Raw genomic sequence first — 23,447 nt, forward strand, 5'->3', positions numbered from 1 at the left:
TGTATCAGACAAGTGGGGACATCATTCTGCTTGTTCCCCACGACTTACTTCCAAAATCCCCCCAATTTTATTTTTATCATCTCATCTGTAGCCCAAGGAACAGCAGGGATGGAATATCCTTGGGAGGAGGTTTGGGAGTAGGGATGTGAGGAAAGGATGCTGCCTTTTGGCTTGGTGAGTACCAGCCTGAGTGCTCTGTCTGATTTGACATTGTTTTGGAGTTGACTTTAGCTGTTTTGCAAATCTATGCCAATTCCTGTCTGTTCAGAGCCATTCTGGATATTGCAGCCTGGGATTCTTGTTGCAGCTAAGACCAAGTATCTGGTAGAGATCTAGGATAGTAAAGATGTGTGTGTGTGTGTGTGTGTGTGTGTGTGTGTGTGCATATGTGTGTGTGTGTGTCGATAACCATTTTCTGAAGAATCTTAAGGTTTATTATTATTATTATTATTAATTATTATTATATCTTGACTGTTTATCTTCCTATTCCTGACACAAAAAATTTAATATGGTGGTCAAAATAGTAGAGTCATCAATTCAGATTCCAAGCTTCCTAGGTAATTGTCCCCAGTTTACCCCCCTCAAATGCATGGTTGTAACTATAGTTTATAACCAAGATGCTCTCTCTTTTGACATATCTGTTTTTTTTTTTATCCTGGATGCATTCAAGTCAGTTGTATCTGTATGACAGTTTTGTGTAAGGAGACCTCTGCTATACTGCTGATACTAGGGGCAAAAATAACATCTATCTTTATTCCCGAAACTGTCATGGCAATATTGATGTCTGACATGCATCATCTCCACTTACAGAAAGAACATGTCACAGCGCTTTCTCTAGGCAGGTAGATGTCAATCAGGTACAAAGAGTATGTGCTCATTTTGATTATAGTTATGGTAGAGAGAATGAATTTCTAGGTCTTTGTTTTTGTTTTTTTGTCAAGATAGGGTGTCTCTGTATAACCCTTGCTGTCCTAGAACTCACTTTGTAGACCAGGCTGGCCTTGAACCCAGAAATCTGCTTGTCTCTGCCTCCCAAGTGCTGGGATTAAAGGTATGCACCACCACTGCCCAGCTCTAGGTCTTTCTTAATCGATATGGTGTTTATATTCAGGCCATGATTATAGTAATGTCAAATCTCACCACCTTTGTTCAGAAAACAGGGCCCACATTTCTTATAGACTAAGATCAGACCAGTGACATTTTGTAACTCCATGAACTGCCTTTGTTTCCATGGAAGGAAGAGAGATCTAAGGTGGTTATCTTAAGGTTATTGAATCACTGAAAATTTTGTCTTCATGACTTAGAACTCACAGCATCCACATCCTCAGGTACTTCAAGGTTTCTGGCTGCTGGGGTCAGCAGGCTGGAGACATGGGATCCTTCTGCTGCAGCACAGGGTCCTGAGAGTGTGTGATGTAGTATGGTGTCTGGGCCTCATGCCTGTCTTTGTAAATTGTGTATGAGTGTTATGCTATTATTAGCATGGTGAGTGTTGTGATTGGATAGGTGGAAAATATTTTTGTTGAAGGTGTTATCTCATGAGAATGTTTCACAGGAAACTATGGGACTCATTAGTCTTTAGTTTTTTTTTAAATAATTATTTAGAGGAAAATTTTGTATTGTGTATTTTCTTTATTTACATTTCAAATATTTTCCCCTTTCCAGGTCTCCCCTTTGGAAGCTCCCTATACCATCCTCACTTCCCCTGCTTCTATGAGGGTGTTCCCCTATCTAACCATCCACTCCCATCTTCCTGCTCTGGCATTCCCCTACACTGGGACATCAAACACTTTCAGGCCCAAGGGCCACTATTCCCACCGGTGTCCAACAAGTCCATCCTCTGCCACATATGTGGCCAGAACCATGGGTCTCTCCATGTGTACTCTTTGGTTGGTGGTTCAGTCCCTAGGAGCTCTGGGGTGTCTGGCCTGTTGATAGTTTTGCTCCCCCCATGAGGCTGCAAACGCCCTCAGATCCTTCAGATCTTTCTCAACTGCTCCATCTGGGAACCCACGTCCAGTCCAGTGATTAGATTCAAGAATCTACCTCTGTATTTGTCAGGCTCTGGCAGATCCTATCAGGAGACAGTCATATCAGGCTTCTGTAAGCAAGCACTTGTTGGCATCCACAGTATTGTCCGTGTTTGGTGATTGTATATGGGATAGATACCCAGGTTGGTCAGAGTCTGGATGGCCTTTCCTTCAGTCTCTGCTCCACATTTTATTTTTATATTTTATTTCCTCCTGTGAGTATTTTATAAGAAGCACTAAAGCATCCACACTTTGATCTTCCTTCTTCTTGGACTTCATAGTATCTGTGAGTCGAATCTTGGGTATTCTGAACTTTTGGATTAATATCTACTTATCAGTGAATGTGTACTGTGTGCGTTCTTTTGTGATTGAGTTACCTTACTCAGGGTGATATTTTAAAGTTCCATTCATTTGCCTGCGAATTTCAGGAAGTCATTATTTTTAATGGCTGAGTAGTATTCCATTGTGTAAATGTACTACATTTTCTGAATCCATTCCTTTGTTGAGGGACATCTGAGTTCTTTCCACCTCATGGTTTTGTTGATTCTTTGTATAGTTCTTTTTGTTTTTCTTTGGTTGATTTCAAATCTGAGTTTGATTATTTTCTGTTATCTACTCCTCTTGGGTGAATTTGCTTCTTTTTGTTCTAGAGCTTTCAGGTGTGTGGTCAAGTTTCTAGTGTATGCTCTCTCTAGTTTCTTTTTGCAGGCACTCAGGGCTATGAGTTTTCCTCTTAGCACTTCTTTCATTGTGTTTTATAAGTTTGGGTATGTTGTGCCTTCACATTCATTAAACTCTAAAAAGTCTTCAATTTCTTCCTTGACAAAGTTATCCTTGAGTAGTGTGCTGTTCAGTTTCCATGTGTATGTGGGCTTTCTGTTGTTTTTGTTACTATTAAAGACCAGCCTTAGTACGTGGTGATCTGATAGGATGCATGGGATTATTTCAGTCTTCTTGTATTTGTTGAGGCCTGTTTTGTGACCAATTATATGATGAGTTTTGGAGAAGGTATCATGTGGTGCTGAGAAGAGGGTATATTCTTTCGTTTTAGAATGAAATATTCTATAGATATCTGCTCAATCCATTTGGACCATAACTTATGTTAGTTTCACTGTATCTCTGTTTAGTTCGTGTTTCCATGATCTGTCCATTGCTGAGAATGGGGTCTTTAAGACTCCTACTATCATTTTGTGAGGTGCAATGTGTGCTTTGAGCTTTAGTGAAGTTTCTTTTATGAATGTGGGTGTCCTTGCATTTGGAGCATAGATGTTCAGAATTGAGAGGTCTTCTTGGTAGACTTTTACCTTTGATGAGTATGAAGTGTTCTTTCTTATCTTTTTTGATAACTTTTGGTTGAGTGATGAGTTGATTTGATATTAGAATGGCTACTTGAGCTTGTTTCTTGAAACCACTTGTTTAGAAAATTTTTTTCCAGCCCTTTATTCTGAGGTAGTGTCTGTCTTTGACATTGAAGTGCATTTCCTATATGCACAAAATGCTGGGTCCTGTTTACTTATCCAGTCTGTTCGTCTATGTTTTTATTGGGGATTTGAGTCCCCAGTTGATGTTAAGAGATATGAAAGAATAGTGATTGTTGCTTCTTGATATTTTTCATGTTATTTCTGTGTTTGTGTGGCTATCTTCTTTTGGGTTGGTTGAAAGAAGATTCCTTCCTTGCTTATTCTAGGGTGTAGTTTTCCTCCTTGTGTCGGCCTTTTCCATCTATTAGCTTTTGTAGGGCTGGATTTGTGGAAAGACATTGTATAAATTTGGTTTTGTCATGGAATATCTTGGTTTCTCCATCTATAGTAATTGAGAGTTTTGCTGAGTATAGTAGCCTGGTGTGGCATATGTGTTCTCTTAGTTTCTGTATGACATCTCTGTAGAATCATCTAGCTTTCATAGTCTCTGCTGAGAAGTCTGATGTAATTCTGATAGCTCTGCCTTTATAGGTTACTTGACGTTTTACCCTTACTGCTTTTAATATTCTTTGTTTGTTTTGTGCATTTGGTGTTTTGACTATTATGTGATGGGTGGAACTTATTTTCTGGCCCAATCTACTTGGATTTCTGTAGTCTTCTTGTATGTTTATGTGCATCTCTTTCTTTTGTTAGGGAAGTTTTCTTCTATAATTTTGATTTAGATAATTTTACCCTTTAATTTGAGAATCTTCACTCTCTTCTATACCTTAAGATATTAAGGTTTGGTTTTCTTATTGTATCCTGGATTTCCTGGATGTTTTTTCTTGTGAGATTTTTGCATTTTCATTTTCTTTGACTGTCGTGTCAATGTTTTCTATGGCATCTTCTGCACCTCATATTCTCTCTTCTATGTCTTGTATTCTGTTGGTAATGCTTGCATCTATGACTCTTGATCTGTTTTTTCAGCTTTCTACATCCAGGCTTGTCTCCCTTTGTGATTTATTTCTTGTTTCTATTTCCAGTTTTAGATCCTGGATGGTTTTGATGAATTCCTTCACCTGTTTTATTGTGTTTCCCTGTTTTTCTTTAAGGAAATTTTGTCTTTCCTCTTTAAGGGCTTCTACCTATTTATCTGTGTTCTCCTGTATTACTTTAAAGGAGTTATTCATGTCTTTCTTAAAGTCCTCCATCATCATCATCATCATCATCATCATGAGTTGTGACTTTAAATCAGAGTCTTGCTTTTCTGGTGTGTTGGAGTATCCAGAGATCACTGTGTTAAGAGAACTGGGCTCTGATGATGCCAAGTAGCCTTGGTTTCTATTGCTTATGTTTTTGCCCTTGCTGCTCGACATCTGGTTATCTCTGGTGATAGTTGGTCTTGCTGTCTCTGACTGTGGCTTTTCTTTCTTGCAAGCCCGTGTTTTAGTACTCCTGAGAGACCAGTTCTTTCTTGGAGGAATTTGGGAATGGAGAGCTTAGGCAAAGTGTCAGCTCCGGGGTGCAGTTGGAAAGTAGAAGTATCTTGTCCCAAAATGCTCCTCTGTACCTGTGTCCTGAGAGTTCCAGGCATGTCCCTTTGAGCAGAAGTGGTGGTCTTACCTGTGCTCACAGGCTTGTCTGCAATCCTGGGAGACCAGCTCTCTAGGTGGTATTTGGGAATGGACAGGATCATCTCTAGGCTCCTTTGTCTTTATATTCAGGTACAGAACCATCACAGATACGAGAGTCATGGTTCTGGACCTGGGCTAGTTCCATGGCAACAAAAGTTCCAAAGAATCAGCAAGAAAGCTTCAGAGGAAGTTAGTTTGAGAATTTGATTAATGTCAAGAAGGATGCAGACATGATACTTTCTGATTAATGCTATTACTTGGGAGAGTTAGAAAAACTAAATCAATGGAGAGCTGTTGAAGATGTTGGTGGACCACTGAGGCATGTTGAGTCAGTAAGCTGAGAGGAGAGTGGACAGTGGTCAATTGCAGCAGGGAAGTGCTCACTCCAAAGCTACCTCCGAGGTCCAGGCAGAGGCTCTTCATCACGGCTCTGCTTTGCTTCTTGACATCTCCACCATGTTTTCAGCTGTCTCAGGAGTATCCTGCAGTGCACTCTGGAGAACCATTTTGAGGGTCTGGTGCTTCAACCGATGCCTGAATGAGCCCACGAAGAAGTAAATGATGGGGTTGGCAGAGCTATTAATAGCACTCAGGACAGTTGATGCTAGATAAAAGTTAAAATCAAATACAGCAAAACCATTCTTAATCCAGAATAACAGGAACCAGTATAAGCCACAGGGCAACCCGCAGAGGAGAAAAACCAAAATGGTCAGCATGATGGTCACGTACAATCTGGTAAGCTTCATCCGCCCAGTGCCACAGAACAACCTGGCCAGCAGAGCCAGGCTGGACACACAGAGGACTACAAACAAAAACATCAGGTATGCAGCATTAAAGAAATTTGATGCCATACACCCATAGTCATTTACATATTTGGTATCTAAGAAACCGCAGAAATACCTATTCAGAATGCAGATCAACAGGGACAGGACCCAGATTGCAGCACACATGACAGTTGATGTGTGTTCTGGGCGGTGGCAGCGATACCAGATGGGGCACAGGACAGACAGGCAGCGCTCAATGCTGATGGCAGTGAGCATGCTCAGGCCTGCGATGTAGAGAATCACCCTGAAGGTGTAAAGGCAAATGAGAAAGGTAATGTTGGGTGAGGAGAACGTGAGAAGTTTCTGCGTGGAAGCTATGATGCGACAGAGGAGGAAGAGGAAGTCAGCCAGGGCCAAGTTTAGGATGTAGACTGAGAAGGCATTCCTGCGCAAGTGGAAGCCCAGGAGCCAGAACACAATGGCGTTTCCTGTCAGCCCGACCAGTCCAAAGATGATGATCATCAAGTTTGGGATCAGAATCTTGATGCTGGTACTTCCAGGGATGGTTTCGTCCATTGGATTTGTTGTTGTGAGTGCCATTGTGGAGGCTGAGATGTTTAGGGCCAGAAACCCTGCACTGGTGCTGCTGGGAACACAAAGAAGAAATGAGGCCTTCACTATGAATACAACTTTTGTTTTCCTTTTTCTTTTTTTTTTCTTTTCTTTTTCTATTTTTATTGTTGTTTTTTATTTTTTTCTATTGGATATTTTCTTTATTTAAATTTCAAATGTTATCCCCTTTCCGGCTTTTCCCTCCTCTCTGAAACCTCCTGTCCCCAACCCCCTCACCCTGCTTCTATGAGGGTGTTCCTCCACCCACCCACTCCCACCTCTCTGCCCTTGATTCCCCTACACTGGGGCATCTATGGAGCCTTCATAGGTCTAAGGGCCTCTTCTTCCATTGATGCATGACATGGTCATCCTCTGCTACATATGCAGCTGGATCCATGTGTACTCCTTTGTTGATGGCTTAGTCCCTGGGAGTTCTGCAAGGGCGGGGGTCTTGTTGGTTGATACTGTTGTTCTTCTTATGAGGTTTCAAACCCCTTCAACTCCCTCAGTCCTTTCTGTAACTCGTCTATTAGGGACCCTGTGCTTGGTCTAATGGTTGGCTGCTAACATCTGCTTCTGTATTTGTAAGGCTCTGGCAGAGCCTCTCAGGAGACAGCTATATCAGGCTCCTGTAAGCATGCATTTCTTTGCATCCACAATAGTGTCTGGGTTTGGTAACTGTATATGGGATGAATCCCCAGGTTTGACAGTTTGTGTGTGATTTTTCTTTTAGTCTCTGCTCTATACTTTATCTCCATATTTGCTCCTGTGAGTATTTTGTTCTCCTTCTAAGAAGGACTGAAATACCCACACTTTGGTCTTCCATGTGGTCTTTGAATTTTATCCTGGTTATTTGCAGCTTTTGTGGTAGTATCACTTATCAGTGAGTGCATACCATGTGTGTTCCTTTGTGATTGGGTTACCTCACTCAGGATGATATTTTCTAGTTCTATCCATTTGCCTAAGTATTTCATAAATTCATAATTTTAATAGCTGGATAGTACTCCATTGTGTAAATGCACCACATTTTCTGTATCCATTCCTCTGTTGAGGGAAATCTAGGTTCCTTCCAGCTCCTGGCTATTATAAATAAGGCTGCTCTGAACATAGTAGAACATGTGTCCTTATTACATGTTGGAGCATCTTCTGGGTATATGCCCAAGAGTGGTATTGCTGGATAATCCAATAGTACTATGTCCAATTTTCTGAAAAACCTCCAAACTGATTTTAGTGTGGTTTTACCAGCAAGCATTCCCACCAGAATGGAGGAGTGTTCCTCTTTCTCCATATCCTCCCAAGCATCTGCTGTCACTCATCTGCTGCTGAATTTTTGATTTTAGCCATTCTGACTGGGGTGAGTTGCAGTCTTAGGGTTGTTTTGATTGAACATACCTTTTGTTAAAGACATATTTTATTAATACATATTTGTTGGGAAATAAAAGAAACCAATTCTAAGAACTACCATTTTATTTTCAAACTCCATTTAATCATAGAAACTAAATCCAAGGTCCCAGGACCCAGTGTTAGCTTTGGACTTCCCAATAGCCCAACAGCTTCTATTAAAAGGAAATAGTTGTCCGAGTCCAGATATCTCAGGGGCAACTTGTCCACCTTGTTGGCAGGGTCAAATTAAGTTTCTTTTCCCAGGTCTAGGAACTTACTCCTAACCTGATTGGTGAAAACTCCGTTGCTCAACCCCTCATGTCAAAACATGATTAGACAATGCTACAGCCCATTCTTCTCCCCTATCATTCAGATTCCATTCCTTAAGTAATCTGTACAACATTCCTTCAGGGTTGTAGTTCAGCTCTTGGGCCTATTTTGTGTCCCCATAACCAGAATCAGCTTGATTACAATAAATTTTTGTCTTCTGCAGTGTGATGGTATTTGAGTTATGTTGGATTTAAGCAGACCCCACAACATACTCACTGTATGAAGTGATGAGTTTTATTATGAAATTTTCTGGTGTTTATAATGCACTTTTTATGATCATTAATTAATTGCTAGGCCTAGGTTGCCTTCTAGGAATAATGGATTTTGTGTTTCAGGGGAGGTGATAGAGGCTGGTAGAAGGCAGGCAACTTATTAAGAACCCCAAAACACTAAAACCCATCCCTGTCCTTTGAGCAGTCTCTTAGAATCATCACCTCGGTGTATTGATTATATGTGGATGGGAGAAAAGCCAGAGAAGAAATATCCTAAGCCAGTAAATATCCAACTTTGAGATGACAGTCAATACTGTAGATTAAGAAAGCATCCAGCTTAAAGAAAGTACAGAAAGCGTGAGGAGAAAATTTTGACAACATGGGAGGGAATAGTATTTGTCTAGGAAGAAAAATCAGAGTCTGGAAGATTTTTTTCTTAGTTCAGGAATTCACAGAGGGCCTCCAGGCCAAAGCAGAATGTAGACAGGCACCCAGGAATGAATGCAAGGCCTCCTTGTGCTCTTTTAAGAGACACCAGCCACCATGGCCCAACAGAATAGAAAAGGAAGTAAGTGGAAACCCAATAAATCTTTTACTTTCAATTAGGGGGCTTAGAAATGTTCAAAGATAATTTCAGGACATGAGGTATTTGTCTGTTATATTGAACCAGTAACTTCAAAAGGAACAAGTTATATTTAGATTGTTGACTTGTGTACTTGGGTCTGTAGAATCATCATTTAACATGGGTGAGAAAAACTAAAACTTAATCAGACAGAGGAGTAATTTTCTGATTATGCCATGTGAGCTATTTCACTATTCATCCCTGATCTCTTGCAGTGCTGCTCAAGGCTCTGTCTTCTCACATTGCTCTAAGACCCGACTACGATGCCCTTCACCACTTCACTCTCATGCCTGCCTCACTACAGACTCCTCCCTTGGTGCTAATTATTATGTCACATTCCCATTGTGATGGTCTACAAGACTTCACACATCAACATGGAACTCTACCCCTCTATACAATCCTACCATGGTGCCCTTCATCACCACAAACTCCATACATGATGGTATGTATAACTACAGACTCCTAACATGATGCTATAAATAATTACAGACTTCCATTGTGATGCTCTACAATAGTACACACACCTACAGGGTGCTCAACATCCCTACAGAGTTCTACCATGATGCTCTACATCACATGGGGAACCACAATTAACTAGATCACTACTCAAGGATTACTCAGCTCACAGTGTATATGGTCCTTTTACATCAATCATTAGTGAAGAAAATGCCTACAGACATGCCTGCCATCCAGTCTGATGGAGACATTTTCTCAGTTCTCTCTTGGTTTGTCTAGGTTTGTGTTGAATTGACAAAAAACCCAACCCAACCCAACCAACCCAACCCAACTAAACAATAAATACCATGGCCAATAAAGAGAAATATTTCTGAGGGCATTTCAAGATCTCTGGCCAGACTCTATCCATTGCATGCTCAAGGGTGTAAACTAGAACACTAATTTGAAAGACTTTCCTGTGAGACAAATGGCACCCAAGGATATTGTTACACTTGTGGAAATGCTTTCTCAGAGGCTATTGAAGTCATGACCTGTGGGAGTCCGAGGGACTGCTTAATTGGTATTAGATATAGTCATTGTTCTTGTGGTGCATCCATAATACAAAAGTTACTGGATTGTGGAATTTTCCAGTGGAATTCCATCAGAAAGCTAGAAAATCTGACAGTGTTTAGTATGGAGAATTCTTTACAGAGGATGCCCCCAAGAGTGTGAAAAGTGCACCTTCAAGGTAAAGCTGTAACTCTAATGGCAATCCCAGGATATTGGAGATGCCACAGATAATTCTTCAGAGGACAGGCACAGGTACCAAGTGGAACCTGCTTCAGAGAGAGACAAATAGGCTACAAATAGTAAGTTTCTAGGAGCTTAGCTGTTCAAGCCTGTTGGCGCTTAGCTCATGGTATTATATGCTCTAGATATTGGACATAGGCCACAGTGTGCTTCCTGCTAGGATTTGTTTTTGCTGTGATACGATCCTTTCTCTCCATTTCTCCACTTATCCCCATTGGGATGGCAATGTTTTCTCTGTGTCACAGTTTGATGGGATCATATAATTTTCATATTTTTATAGGTAATCATGGCTGAAAGTGCATCGTGACTCTCAGGAGAGTCTGAATTCATAACGTTGTATCTGCTAAACCTTTGGGGACTTTTGCAGTTGGACTGGGTAGAGGACTGGGTGGATTTTTGTTGTAAGAGAGACAGAAGTCATTTGAGAATCAACTGTAAAACCTTTTGGTTTAAAGAGATGTTTTGGGGGTGTCAGGTTGGGAAGGGTGGACTTTGTCTTAGTGCATCTTGACTATAAATTTGGTTAGGTTAAGAAACGCGTGTTGGTGAGATTGCAAGCTTGTACAACCACTCTGGAAATCAGTCTGGCGGTTCCTCAGAAAATTGGACATAGTACTACCGGAGGATCCCGCAATACTCTCCTGGGTATATATCCAGAAGATGTCCCAACCGGTAAGAAGGACACATGCTCCACTATGTTCATAGCAGCCTTATTTATAATAGCCAGAAGCTGGAAAGAACCCAGATGCCCCTCAACAGAGGAATGGATACAGAAAATGTGGTACATTTACACAATGGAGTACTACTCAGCTATTAAAAAGAATGAATTTATGAAATTCCTAGCCAAATGGCTGGACCTGGAGGGCATCATCCTGAGTGAGGTAACCCAATCACAAAGGAACTCACACAATATGTACTCACTGATAAGTGGATATTAGCCCAGAAACTTAGGATACCCAAGATATAAGATACAATTTGCTAAACACATGAAACTCAAGAAGAACGAAGACCAAAGTGTGGACACTTTGCCCCTTCTTAGAATTGGGAATAAAACACCCATGGAAGGAGTTACCCATGGAAGGAGTTACAGAGACAAAGTTTGGAGCTGAGACAAAAGGATGGAGCATCTATAGACTGCCATATCTGGGGATCCATCCCATAATCAGCTTCCAAACGCTGACACCATTGCATACACTAGCAAGATTTTGCTGAAAGGACCCTGATATAGCTGTCTCTTGTGAGACTATGCTGGGGCCTAGCAAACACAGAAATGGATGCTCCCAGTCAGCTACTGGATGGATCACAGGGCCCCCAATGGAGGACCTAGAGAAAGTAGCCAAGGAGCTAAAGGGATCTGCAACCCTATAGGTGGAACAACAATATGAACTAACCAGTACCCCGGAGCTCTTGACTCTAGCTGCATATGCATCAAAAGATGGCCTAGTCGGCCATCACTGGAAAGAGAGGCCCATTGGACACGCAAACTTTATATGCCCCAGTACAGGGGAACGCCAGGGTCATAAAAGGGGAGTGGGTGGGTAGGGGAGAGGGGGTGGGTGGCTATGGGGGACTTTTGGTATAGCATTGCAAATGTAAATGAGCGAAATACCTAATAAAAAATGGAAAAAAAAAAAGAATACAAAATCAGGCAATGGAAATAAAGACAGAGAGGAACATAAAACATTCAAAAAAAAAAAAAAAAAAAAAAAGATGTCCTAGTCAGCCATCACTGGAAAGAGAGGCCCATTGGACTTGCAAACTTTATATGCCCCAGTACAGGGGAATGCCAGGGCCAAAAAGTGGGAGTGGGTGGGTAGGGGACTTGTGGGGGGGAGGGTATGGGGGACTTTTGGGATAGCATTGGAAATGTAAATGAGGAAAATACCTAATTAAAAAAAAAAGAAACCCGTGGGAGATCCATGAAGCATATCTTTCTATATGTGTGTAAGGTCACCTCCAGAAATAACCTGATGAGAATGGTTGCAATAAATACATTAAATCATTGGTGGACTCCATATGATGGTGTGTTGCTGGGAGTTGGGGCCTACTTGGATGATATAGGTCAGTGGCAGTGTGTTCCTTGGGGGTCACAGCTTTCTCTATCCTCTCTGTATGCTGAGTTTGTTCTTAAGTTCTAGTGGTCTTTGTGGGACTTAGAGCTGCTGATATAAGACCTTGTCACCTGAAAAAGTCAGGACTTGACCTTCTCACTATTAATTAATATTTAAATCTTTTATCTTGCCTGAACTCAGCAGCAAGGACTTCTACTACTGTGATGGTTTGTATATGCTTTGTCCAGGATGTGGCATGATTAGGTGTGGCCCTGGTTTGAGTAGGTGTGTCACTGTGAGTTTGGGTTGTAAGACCATAATCCTAGCTGCATGGGAGCCAACATTGTGCTTGCTGCCTTCAGGTGAAGATGTAGAACTCTCAGCTTCTCCTGCACCATGCATACCTGCCTAGATGCTGCCATGCTCCTGACTTGATAATAGACTTCACCTCTGAACCTGTAAACCAGCCACTAATTAAATATTGATCTTATATGAGTTGCCTTGTACATAGTGTGTGTTCTTAGCACTAAAACCCTAACAAAGACAAGTACTATGTTGACTCATACAGTAAAAGCCATCTGCTACATCCACTCTAGTAGTGACATGTGAGACAGACCCCCAAAACCTGGAAGCTGTACAGAGGTGAAAAGTTCTTGGAAATTTAGTCTCCTTGAAATTTGGCCTTCCCATAGCTAGAATGCCCCAGATTTGTCCCTGTGATAATGTGGAGGGTTTTGCATGCTTTCTTATAGTATCTTATTGGATAAGAGTTAGAAATAGCAGGGCACACTACTCTCATATGCAGGAATTTACCATTATCTAGGAAGAAGGAAGGTTGTGGTCTAAGGAAGAACCAGAGTAGATACTTAGAACTATAGATAGTTGAGTTACTCCAATACACAGGAATTTACAATGGCCTAGGGGGAGGTGGACAATACAATAGACTAGAATAGGAACTATGGCAAGGACACAAAGCCCTTGCCTCTGACTTCTAAGATTAAGCTGACCCTAGGTGGGGCTGCTTTTGATCCCAGTTGTTAACACTGAGTTTTATCACACTTGGTTCCTGCCAGTCCTTTGTATGCATTCCTCTGTTTTTTGTAAAAGTCACTTATAAGATTATTTATAATAGCCAGAAGCTGGAAAGAACCCAGATGCCCCTCAACAGAGGAATGGATACAGAAAATGTGGTACATTTACACAATGGAGTTCTACTCAGCTATTAAAAGGAATGAATTTATGAAATTCCTAGGCAAACGGTTGGACCTGGAGGGCATCATCCTGAGTGAGGTAACATAATCACAAAAGAACTCAAATGATATGTACTCACTGATAAGTGGATATTAGGCCAGAAACTTAGGATACCCGAGATATAAGATACAATTTGCAAAACACATGAAACTGAAGAAGAACGAAATCCAAAGTGTGGACACTTTGCCCCTTCTTAGAATTGGAAACAATCACCCATGGAAGGAGTTACAGAGACAAAGTTTGGAGCTGAGACAAAAGGATGGACCATCTAGAGACAGCCATATCCAGGGATCCATCCCATAATTAGCCTCCAAACGATGACACCATTGCATACACTAGCAAGTATTTGCTGAAAGGACCCTGATATAGGTGTCTCTTGTGAGACTAGGCCGGGGCCTAGCAAACACAGAAATGGATGCTCCCAGTCAGCTACTGGATGGATCACAGGGCCCCCAATGGAGGAGCTAGAGAAAGTATCCAAGGAGCTAAAGAGATCTGCAACCTTGCAGGTGCAACAACATTATGAACTAACCAGTACCCCGGAGCTCTAGACTCCAGCTGCATATGTATCAAAAGATGGCCTAGTCGGCCATCACTGGAAAGAGCGGCCCATTGGACACGCAAACTTTATATGCCCCAGTACAGGGGAATGCCAGGGCCAAAAAGTGGGATTGGGTGGGTAAGGGAGTGGGGGGGAGGGCATGGGGGAACTTTTGGGATATCATTGGAAATGTAATTGAGGAAAATACGTAATAAAAAAAAAGAAAAAAAATACTCGTGCTCAGTTTGAGCAAAATTACATTCAGATCCATACTCTCTCTGTGTGGTGTCTGTCTGTCACCCCCTTCTCACCAACTCCTTGCCCACCTGTAACTGGAACCCGAGTTTTGCCCATGGATCGAGGACCCAAGTGAGGTTTGTTTGCAGCAGCCATCTTTGACTTTTCTTGTTTTATTTGAGATCTTAGAGAAAAGGCTTTCATCTTTTTCCTATGATATTGCCTGGGCCTCACTGAGTGTGGTGTTTATTATTTTGAGACACACTCCTTTCGGACCTATCCATTATGTTTCTTTTATTTCTTCTTCTTCTTCTTCTTCTTCTTCTTCTTCTTCTTCTTCTTCTTCTTCTTCTTCTTCTTCTTCTTCTTCTTCTTCTTCTTCTTCTTCTTCTTCTTTGTATTTTGAAAGGAATTAATTTTCAGAAATGTTACTTTTTGCATCATTTTGGATGATTTTACTTGAGTTTTTTTTTGTATGTGTGTATGTGTGGCAATGTGTATGTGTGTGTATGTATGTGTTTGTATGCATAAGGGCAGGGCAGAGACTGATGTCCATTGTTGTTTTTCTCAATTGCTTGATAGCTTAGTTTTTATGACAGAGCATTTCACTGAGCCTACAGCTCACTCATTTAGTCAGACTAATTGGCCGGAAAGCCCCCAAGGACCTTCCTGTCTGCTTCTTTACAGGTATGTGCCACACCTGGTTTTATGTGGGATGCCAGGTGTTTGAGTTCTGAACCACGTTCTTGTGCAAAAGGCACTTTACCACCTGAATAATCTTCCCAGAATCTCCCTTCCTTTATTTTGTTCATTAGTGAATGTCATGATCTCTTTTCTTCTAGTGGTGAGGACTGAAGCTGAGGCTCATGTGTGCTAAAAACTCATACCACACTCAGGCCTCCTTGAAATATCTTGAGTGTGTTGGCAAGCTTACCATCTATGTATTCAAGGAATGGGTTATGGATTTAGTGCTCAAAATCTGACTGTGTGCGCCTAGAGATTCTAAGCAGCCTGCTCATTTACTCTGAGCTCCCAAACTTGAGGCTTGTTGTGATCTTGCTGTTGGGGAGGGTGCTGTCACTGTTTCACCACTAGGACGCGCACCAAGCCCAGGTTTGTCCTAAGTTCAAAGGTGGTGTTAAAAGGTGCCAGAGGAGCACATAAAGGGGAAGTGTGCCTTCAGAAGTCTCCACTGGCTCTGTGTCAGATGCAGGCATCTTTTCTGCTCACCAGCATGTGCTCAGGCACTGTAGCACTCTTTCTAGCTGTGGTGTACTCATAGCTCTCATACAATGGTTTGGTGTTGATTTCATTGTTTTTTCCTCAATCATTTCTGCCTGGGACTGGGAGAGGGGTGTAGTGGGCATTGTGGTAGGAAACACTGACATCCCTAAGCCCACAGAGACCATGTAGCATTGGGAGGAACAGGATATTTCTGTTGTAGGCTTCCTTTTGGTGAGGTAAATTCATGGTTAAAAATAGCATGCACAGATACAGGTAAGGAGGCCAGGGTAGAACCCAACCAACAGTGGGCCACAGTTCTTCCCATCTGGCATGGGGATAGTCCAGAGGCTTCACAATGGTCTCTGTCTTGGGAACAGACATCTATATGGATCACACTGAATTCTAAGGCAACACCTTGAGGATTCTACTTTGTCTTAAGTCAGTGGCTGGGACTTTAGTCAGTGATGTGCAGTGTGAGGTTGGGAGATGGATGCTGGGATATACTGAAGTCAGTTACACCAGAGAGCTAATGGATGAAGGAATGTGCACTATGTCAGGGATCCCCTAAAGCCCAGACTGCTGCAGCAAGTGAAACTCAAATCTGTCCCTTTAAGGGACAATCTCTGTGGCCTGCCAGAGTGGGGTTAGAGCATCAGTATGAAAACACTGGCCAGTGGATGAGGTGTTTTAGCTCTGTCTAGTGTTGGATCTCAGTGAATTGGGTCTGATATTCTGTAAGGATAAGTCACCGGTTCACTTTCCTGCCTTCTCTCCCAGTGGGTGGATCTTCTGTCATAGTGAGGTGAGGTAGAGATGGGAGAGACAGCCATTAGCCCTGGGCTAGTGAAGTTCTTGAGTCTCAGTTCTGGGCCACTTGCTTAAAGGAAGGGATGTGGGTTTCTGACTGGCACTAGGTGTCATAATGAAATACCTGATACAAGATTTTCAGTCCAAGATCTGGACTCAATTTATTTTCTCTATTTAGCAGGAACCTCTCTCTACCAATGTGGGCAGAGGTGATATAGGCAACTTTTGTCTTTCTGCTTCTAAGGTGTCTTAAAAAAAGTCCTAAAACCAGGTATTCTAGTCTTGTGCCTAGTTCTCTCAGTCCTCGAGATAATGCTGTGGTGAATGAATAGGCTTTCCACAATGAGGACAGATTGGGGAAGACAGAGAATTATCTGGGACCTTCCTGCATTTCTGCTGATCAGTCACAAGGCTGACAGGAGATGTGAGTCATATGAGAGAGGCAAGAAGAATAACACCACAATGTAGACCAAGACAAGGAAAAACCCAGAAATACTGAACTTTAGATTTATACAATAAATGATAGACCCTACCATTGAATAATAAACAGAGGCATAGGAGGTGGGGTACAATTCTCTTGACCTGAGTATTGCTGCAGTCAAAGAGACAAACTCCATAGGCTGTTTCTCCACAAAAACAAGTTTTACGACTCTATCTGCACCCGGGTGGTTGTGCCAAGAATGGAAGAGTTATCCTACTTACAAAGTGAAGTATATCAAAATTTTGCCTGAATTTCTAAAATGCAGAAACACGTGTGTATGTGTGTGTTAAAGAGAGAGGGGGGTAGAGCATTAAAACTAAACACTAAAATGATGATATCAAACTATAGGCTTCAGAATATACCCCTCAATAATAACCCAATACTAAACAGTCTTAACTCTTCTTTAGAAAGACATGGAATGGAAAGATAGAAATGCTGGTTGACTACAGAAAGCATCCCTGAATGCAAAAATATAGTCTGAGAGTGAAAGGGTGAAGACAAAGGGTCAAGAAAGTGAAGGAAGGGAGGCAGGAACAGCCATACCGATCTCCAACAGAGGAGACTTAAGTTAAAACTAGTCAGTAGAGACAAAGTCTCTCATTGCATATTAGTAAAGAGAGTGATCCAAAAGGAAGACACAAGGATCAGAAAAAAAAAAAAAAAAGAATACTTGGGAAGAGGGAGGAGGTCGGTAAGTGTTGGGGGAGAGATGAGGGAATGTAAGAGAGCTGAATTTGACGAAAATACAATATGTACATTATAAAAATGATACAGGAAAACCCATTAGGTAGTTAATATGTTAGTAAAAAAACTGAAAAAGAGAATATAAGGATTGAAAATACATATGCACTAAATGTTGGCACACACAATTTGTAAAGCAAATCACTGGATATAAAATGATTGATAGGTCCAGGATCAAAAAAAGTGATTGATTTGAATGCTCCACCCTCACCAATAAATACATTACCCAGAGAAAGTACTAACAAATAAACTTTAGAGTTAAACTATCTCATAGATTAAAGAGACTTTAGATATAGAGAATATTCCATGTGATAGCTGTGGATTAAACCCTCTTCCCAACAGACAATGGAGATCTCTCTATGAGAGATCACAATTTAGGTGACCCATGGAATCTCAGTGACACAATTGCTTAAGCAGGACCTCAAAATGACAATATCAGTTGACACACCAGTGTGGATGTGAAAAATCCCACAAGCTGCAACTCTAGGTGAGGTGGTACAGGTAATTAGTGGCTCTTAAAAGAGGGGAGAATACTGTACCTTCCTGAGCTGTTTAGACTTCCCCAGCTCAATTCCTTTACACTTACAATGGGTAGAATCAAGTTTGTCACCAAGGTGGCTTCCTGAGGAGGGGAAGGAGTAGAACTGATTGTCCCTTTGGGCCCTAACAAGTGAAATAGCCTTCCATTGGTTTGGGATGGAAACTCATGGTTGGAGCACAGGAAGTGGGCTTCTTGTCACTTTGGCCTGTCACTTAGATAGCCTTGGCTCTAGCTTCACTCCCAAGCCCTAGTGGGTATCTGATGTAGAAATTTAGAGCCTTCGGGTCTGAATTTCAGTATTCATGAAGGATGAGATTCTCTTACTCTAAGAGGCATGGGATACTCCACTCTCCCACAGTGCTGAAGCCCTTGTATTGTGTTTGTGAACCATCCTACAGGTAAGGGACATAAACACCTGGGAAGGATAAAAAGAATAAAAGAGGAGCAAATATGTTCTCTTAAGGGGTAAATCCCCTGATAGATTATGCAATTCCAAATCATCAGCTGTAAACACATATCCAATCATACAACATGAAATGATCGCAGTATTTTGTATGTATGTGTTTGTGTGTGTATGCATATATGCATACATGTGTGCTATAATAATAAAGAGGTTAAGGATTTTATGGAGGAGCACATGGGAGGAGTTGGAGTGGGAAGAGGAGTGGTAGAAATGTTGTACACGTAGTACTCATGTTTTAAATTCTCAAAAAAAATAAATGACTCAATACTTTACATATACAAATAAATTGAAATGATTTCTTTTGTTTTACAAGATTATAGTAGAGTAAACCAAGAAACTATGAAAAGTTAAAAGCATATGGAGATAGACATTTATCTTGTATAAAGAAACTAGGGAGGAAATAAAAGATAACATTGTCATTTGGTCAGCCCTAAAACGTACATACATGTTGTTTCGGTAACTCTCCATCCCAAATAATCACGTCAATGAAAACATGACTCAATTCATATGAATACATGCTGTGCACCCAGATTGGGAAGATCTACCGCTACACTACCATCTTCCACATCAAGGAGACCCCTGAGAACTTGCAGTTTCTCCAGGCCTTGTGTTTATGCTCAGCTTTTCTTCTTCCTCTTTGTCTGCATCCTGTCCCTCTTCCATTTTCTTCTCCATTCCCACCTTCTGCTCCACCTTCCCTTTTATCTGCCCAGCCATCAGCTCTCCTTTATTTTACAAATTAAGGTGGGAAGCAGGTTTACAGGAAATCACCTGAGTGCTGACTCATTTCTTGTTCCCAGCCACTCACAGGAGAATGGAATTAAAATCAATTATAATTAGCCCCAGGGCTATCCACAACAACAGGTGACATTACACTGACCAAACAGGTAGTACTTAGGAATATATATGCATATATGTGTATATAAATCTCCTATGTGTGTATATATATAGGACATGTATGTATGTATCCTATATACATAGATACATATATGCATGAAATAACAATTAGGGAAAAAAAGAGAAGGGAGTGGAGGTATATATGGGAAGGCTTGGAGAGAGAAAATGGAAGGAAGAAATGTAATTAAATCATAATCGCAAATATAAAAAATAACATTGGAAAAATAAATGTCAAAACATGCTATTTTGAATAAAAATCCTAGAATCCTATGAAAATCAAAACAGAGCTTACATAAGTTTCACGTAGTGCAAAGGAAGTGCTAATCGGTAGGTTATAGCTAGGAGTGCTTTTGTTAAAGATAAGAGTACACTAAAACAACTTAAGGATGTACCTCCAAAGTCTTAGAAAAGCAAGAACAAGACAAACCCTAGTTGATAGACAGAGGCAATCAAAACCAGTGCGAAGGTCAATGAAGTGAACACTAAAGAACAATACACTGAACCAGTAAGATGAGATGATCCTCTGAGAAGCTAAACCAGCATGAGTACCATCAGCCAAACAAACCTAAAGTGACAGAGATAAGACAAAAAAATTAGAGATTAAAGAGGGGGCATAATGACAGAGGATTGCTAGGGAATGTTTTTGAAGAGATGTTATCTGATAAATAAGAAAAATCTAGAAGAAATGGATACATTTCTAGACAATATTAAAAATGTACTAGTTTTTTATATAGCAGTGGGAAATGTCTTAGTTAGGATTTTACTGCTCTGACCAGACACCATGACTAAGGCAACTCTTATAAGGACAACATTTAATTGGGGCTGGCTTCAGGTTCAGCTGTTCAGACCATAATCATGGCAGGAACATGGCATCATCCAGACAGGCATGGTGCAGGCAGAGCTGAGAGTTCTAAATCTTCATCTGAAGGCCTCTAGGAGAAGACTGGCTTCCAGACAGCTAAGATGAGGATCTTAAAACCCACACCCACAGTGACACACTTCCTCCAACAAGGCTACAACTTCTAATAGTACAACTTTCTGGGCCAATATACAAACCATCACAGGAAATATACTGAAGAAGAAATCAGGGCAATAGTCATAGTCAATGACCCAGGAAATTCCTAGGCGTAAGTATAACCAGGGTCAGAAAGAATGGAATAGTGAAATAATTAGGCTCAGAGGAAAGAAATTGAAGAAGACACTTAAAGCTTTGAAAAGATCCATGTCTGTCTATTGTCTGTATCAGTAATGTGAAAATGGATTCAGGGGAGTCACCACAAAAGTCCAATCACATTCTTGCACAAATAGAAATAAAAATCCTAAAATCATACAGAAGGCCAGCACAAAAGGTCAGAAATGACCACGGCAGTCCTGAGCAAGAACAGTGCTAGGAGCATCACAATGTCTGGTTTCAAATGGTAATACTGACCTCTACCAATGAACCAAGAGTGATACCAGCACAAGAAATGGAAAATGGAGACCAGTGTCGAAGATTAGAGGATGCGATTGTAAAACCACACAGCTGCTTCCATCTGACCATCAACAACTGTAAGTAAGATGGCCTCTTCAGGAAACAATGCTATTAAACAGGAAAACCACAGGTAGAAGATTGAAACTACCCCCATCTCTCATGCTGCACAAAATCAATTAAAATGATCATCCCAGGCCAAATGGACATAACTAAGGCAATAAACAGGAGAGGATGCTGGTGAGGGCACAGTGAAAACAGATCCCTTGAATACTGGAGGGAATAGAAGTTATTGTAGCCAGTAAGGCAGTCAGTGTGGCTATCATTCAAAAAGTAGGGTTAAAATTGCCATAGGCTCCACATATGCTGCTTTTTGGTGTACAGCTCAAGAAATCAAAGTCAGTATAAATAGAGACTATTACAACTATTATAGTTATGCTTATTGTGGTCTTATTCACAATAGTCAATTTATGGAGCCAACCTACATGCTCATAAAAGGATGTATGGATAAAGGAAACGCACACACACACACACACACACACACACACACACACACACACGATAGTTTTATTCAGCTATAGAGGAAATAATTAGTGGCTGGAATATGGCTCAGTGGATCAAGTGCTTGGGTTCAGTTCCCCAGTTCCCTTGTACAAAGCCATGGAGATGGTTCAGTGGGTAATGCACTTGTCCTGCAAACATGAGGAGTGGAGTTCAGATCTCCAGAACTTACTTCTATGCTGGGTATCCACATCATCACCCTATAATCCAGGTGGTTGGGAGGCAGAAACAAGGGATGCTGGCTGATTTTATGTCAACTTGACACAAGCTGAAAGGAGGGAACTTCAAAAATGCCTCCATAAGATCCAGTTGTAGGGCATTTTCTTAACTAATGACTGATGGGGTTGGGCTCTGCTCACTGTTGTAGTGCCATCCCTGGTCTGGTGGTCCTGGGTTCCATGAGAAGCAAGGCAGTTAGCAGCATCCCTCCATGGCCTTTGCATTGACTCCTGCCTCCAGGTCCCTGCCCTACTTGAGTTCCTGTCCTCACTGTTTCTGATGATGAACTGTTATATGGAACTGTGAGCAAAGCAAACCATTTCCTACCCATGTTGCCCTTCACTGCCCAAGTCCCTTTTGGTCATGGTTTCATCACAGCAGTAGTCACCCTAACTAAAACAGGTCCTCAGAGCGAGCTGGCAAGCCAGATTAGCTGGAATTGGCTAGCTCTAGGATTAGTGACAGACCCTGACTCAATCAATAAAGTGAATGTGGGGGGAGTGTGATCAAGAAAAATACGTTATTTCTACTTCTAACCTATAGTTACTTACACATATATAAGCAATGAGGTTATTTCAGATTGAAGAACACTGAGGGGATTGGATAACTGAAAAAAAAATTCCACATGACAGTATAATTTGGGATTATTTAGGGGTGATGAAAAAGAGCAAGAGGAGGGAGGGAAGAGATGGTGGTGAAAGTATGAATCTCTTCTAGTTACATCATTTACATATGAAATATCACTAGCAAACCCAATTATCTTGTATGATTGATATATTCTGATGAAAAAGATAGCTGTCCAAATTTGTGTCTTAATGAGGAGATGGTTGCTTATTCAGATTCTATGTTGCTTCCATACCTTAATTAATTTCTTGTCTTCATATTCTTGAACTTTACTGACAGTTTTAAGGAGGATTGGACTGGTCTGCATTTCCTATCATTACTCTCCTGGTTTTAAAATCAATGCTATTGTAGCTTTGTTAGTGTCTTCTAGAGAATTAATAATCTCTTGAGATTTATAAAGCTATGCATTTCTCTTCCTGATGGTTGAGCATTTGTGGGAACAGATACTTCTTTTTCATTTTTCTTTGGGGGGACACACCTCCTCCCTGCTTGGTGTCTAATTTGTTATGCTGAATGGGCGACTATTGCTGGCCCTAAGCAGTCAGAGCCTGCTTTCTGTTTCTCTAGATAGCTGGGCAATCCCTTTGCTCTGAATTTGGGTGGGGTAGCTAACTGGGCTCTGTTGTTTGACAAGACCACTGGCTGACATCTGCAACCCCACAGAACGAGAGGATGTGCACTGAAGTTACCTTAGGTCTGCTGGAACACTGCATGCATTCTCTGGTCATAAGGGTCTGTGAGTGGAGCTCATCTGTTGAGCAGGTCAGCAGTAAAATCTCTAGAGGTAAGGAGGTCAGGATGGGGTCTGATGAATATTAAGCAGCAGCTTCTAACCACTCACTGTCCAGCCTGTCTGCACCAAACTCATCAAAAGGGAGTTGGACTATGCTCATCTTTTCCTCTCATGGTCCTCATGGTAAGTAGAATACACTACCTCAGTATGGATTTATGTGGATATAAGCACACAAAAGATGTAACTATAGATTGAGAAGTAAGTTGTAGGTAGATCCTTACCTTTCCCCCATTCCTTTTGCTGGATGTAGATCACTGGCTTCTGTACAAGGAAAGATGCAGTCACTACAGGATATTTCTTTGCTCTGAAGCAGTGC

General features: G+C 41.2%; 1 protein-coding gene across 1 annotated transcript; it reads right to left on the reverse strand.

Moving 5' to 3' along the window:
• Nucleotides 1-5,486: 5,486 nt before the first annotated feature.
• On the reverse strand, nt 5,487-23,447 carry Mrgpra9 (MAS-related GPR, member A9). The gene is made up of 2 exons (NM_001288801.2): nt 23,353-23,447; nt 5,487-6,474 (listed from the first exon to the last, which is right to left on the reverse strand). The coding sequence occupies exons 1-2, from the start codon at nt 23,361-23,363 to the stop codon at nt 5,487-5,489; spliced, it is 999 nt and encodes a 332-aa protein (NP_001275730.1). The 5' UTR covers nt 23,364-23,447.

This window comes from Mus musculus, chromosome 7, assembly GCF_000001635.26.
Source record: "Mus musculus strain C57BL/6J chromosome 7, GRCm38.p6 C57BL/6J".
NCBI classification, from domain to species: Eukaryota; Metazoa; Chordata; class Mammalia; order Rodentia; family Muridae; genus Mus; species Mus musculus.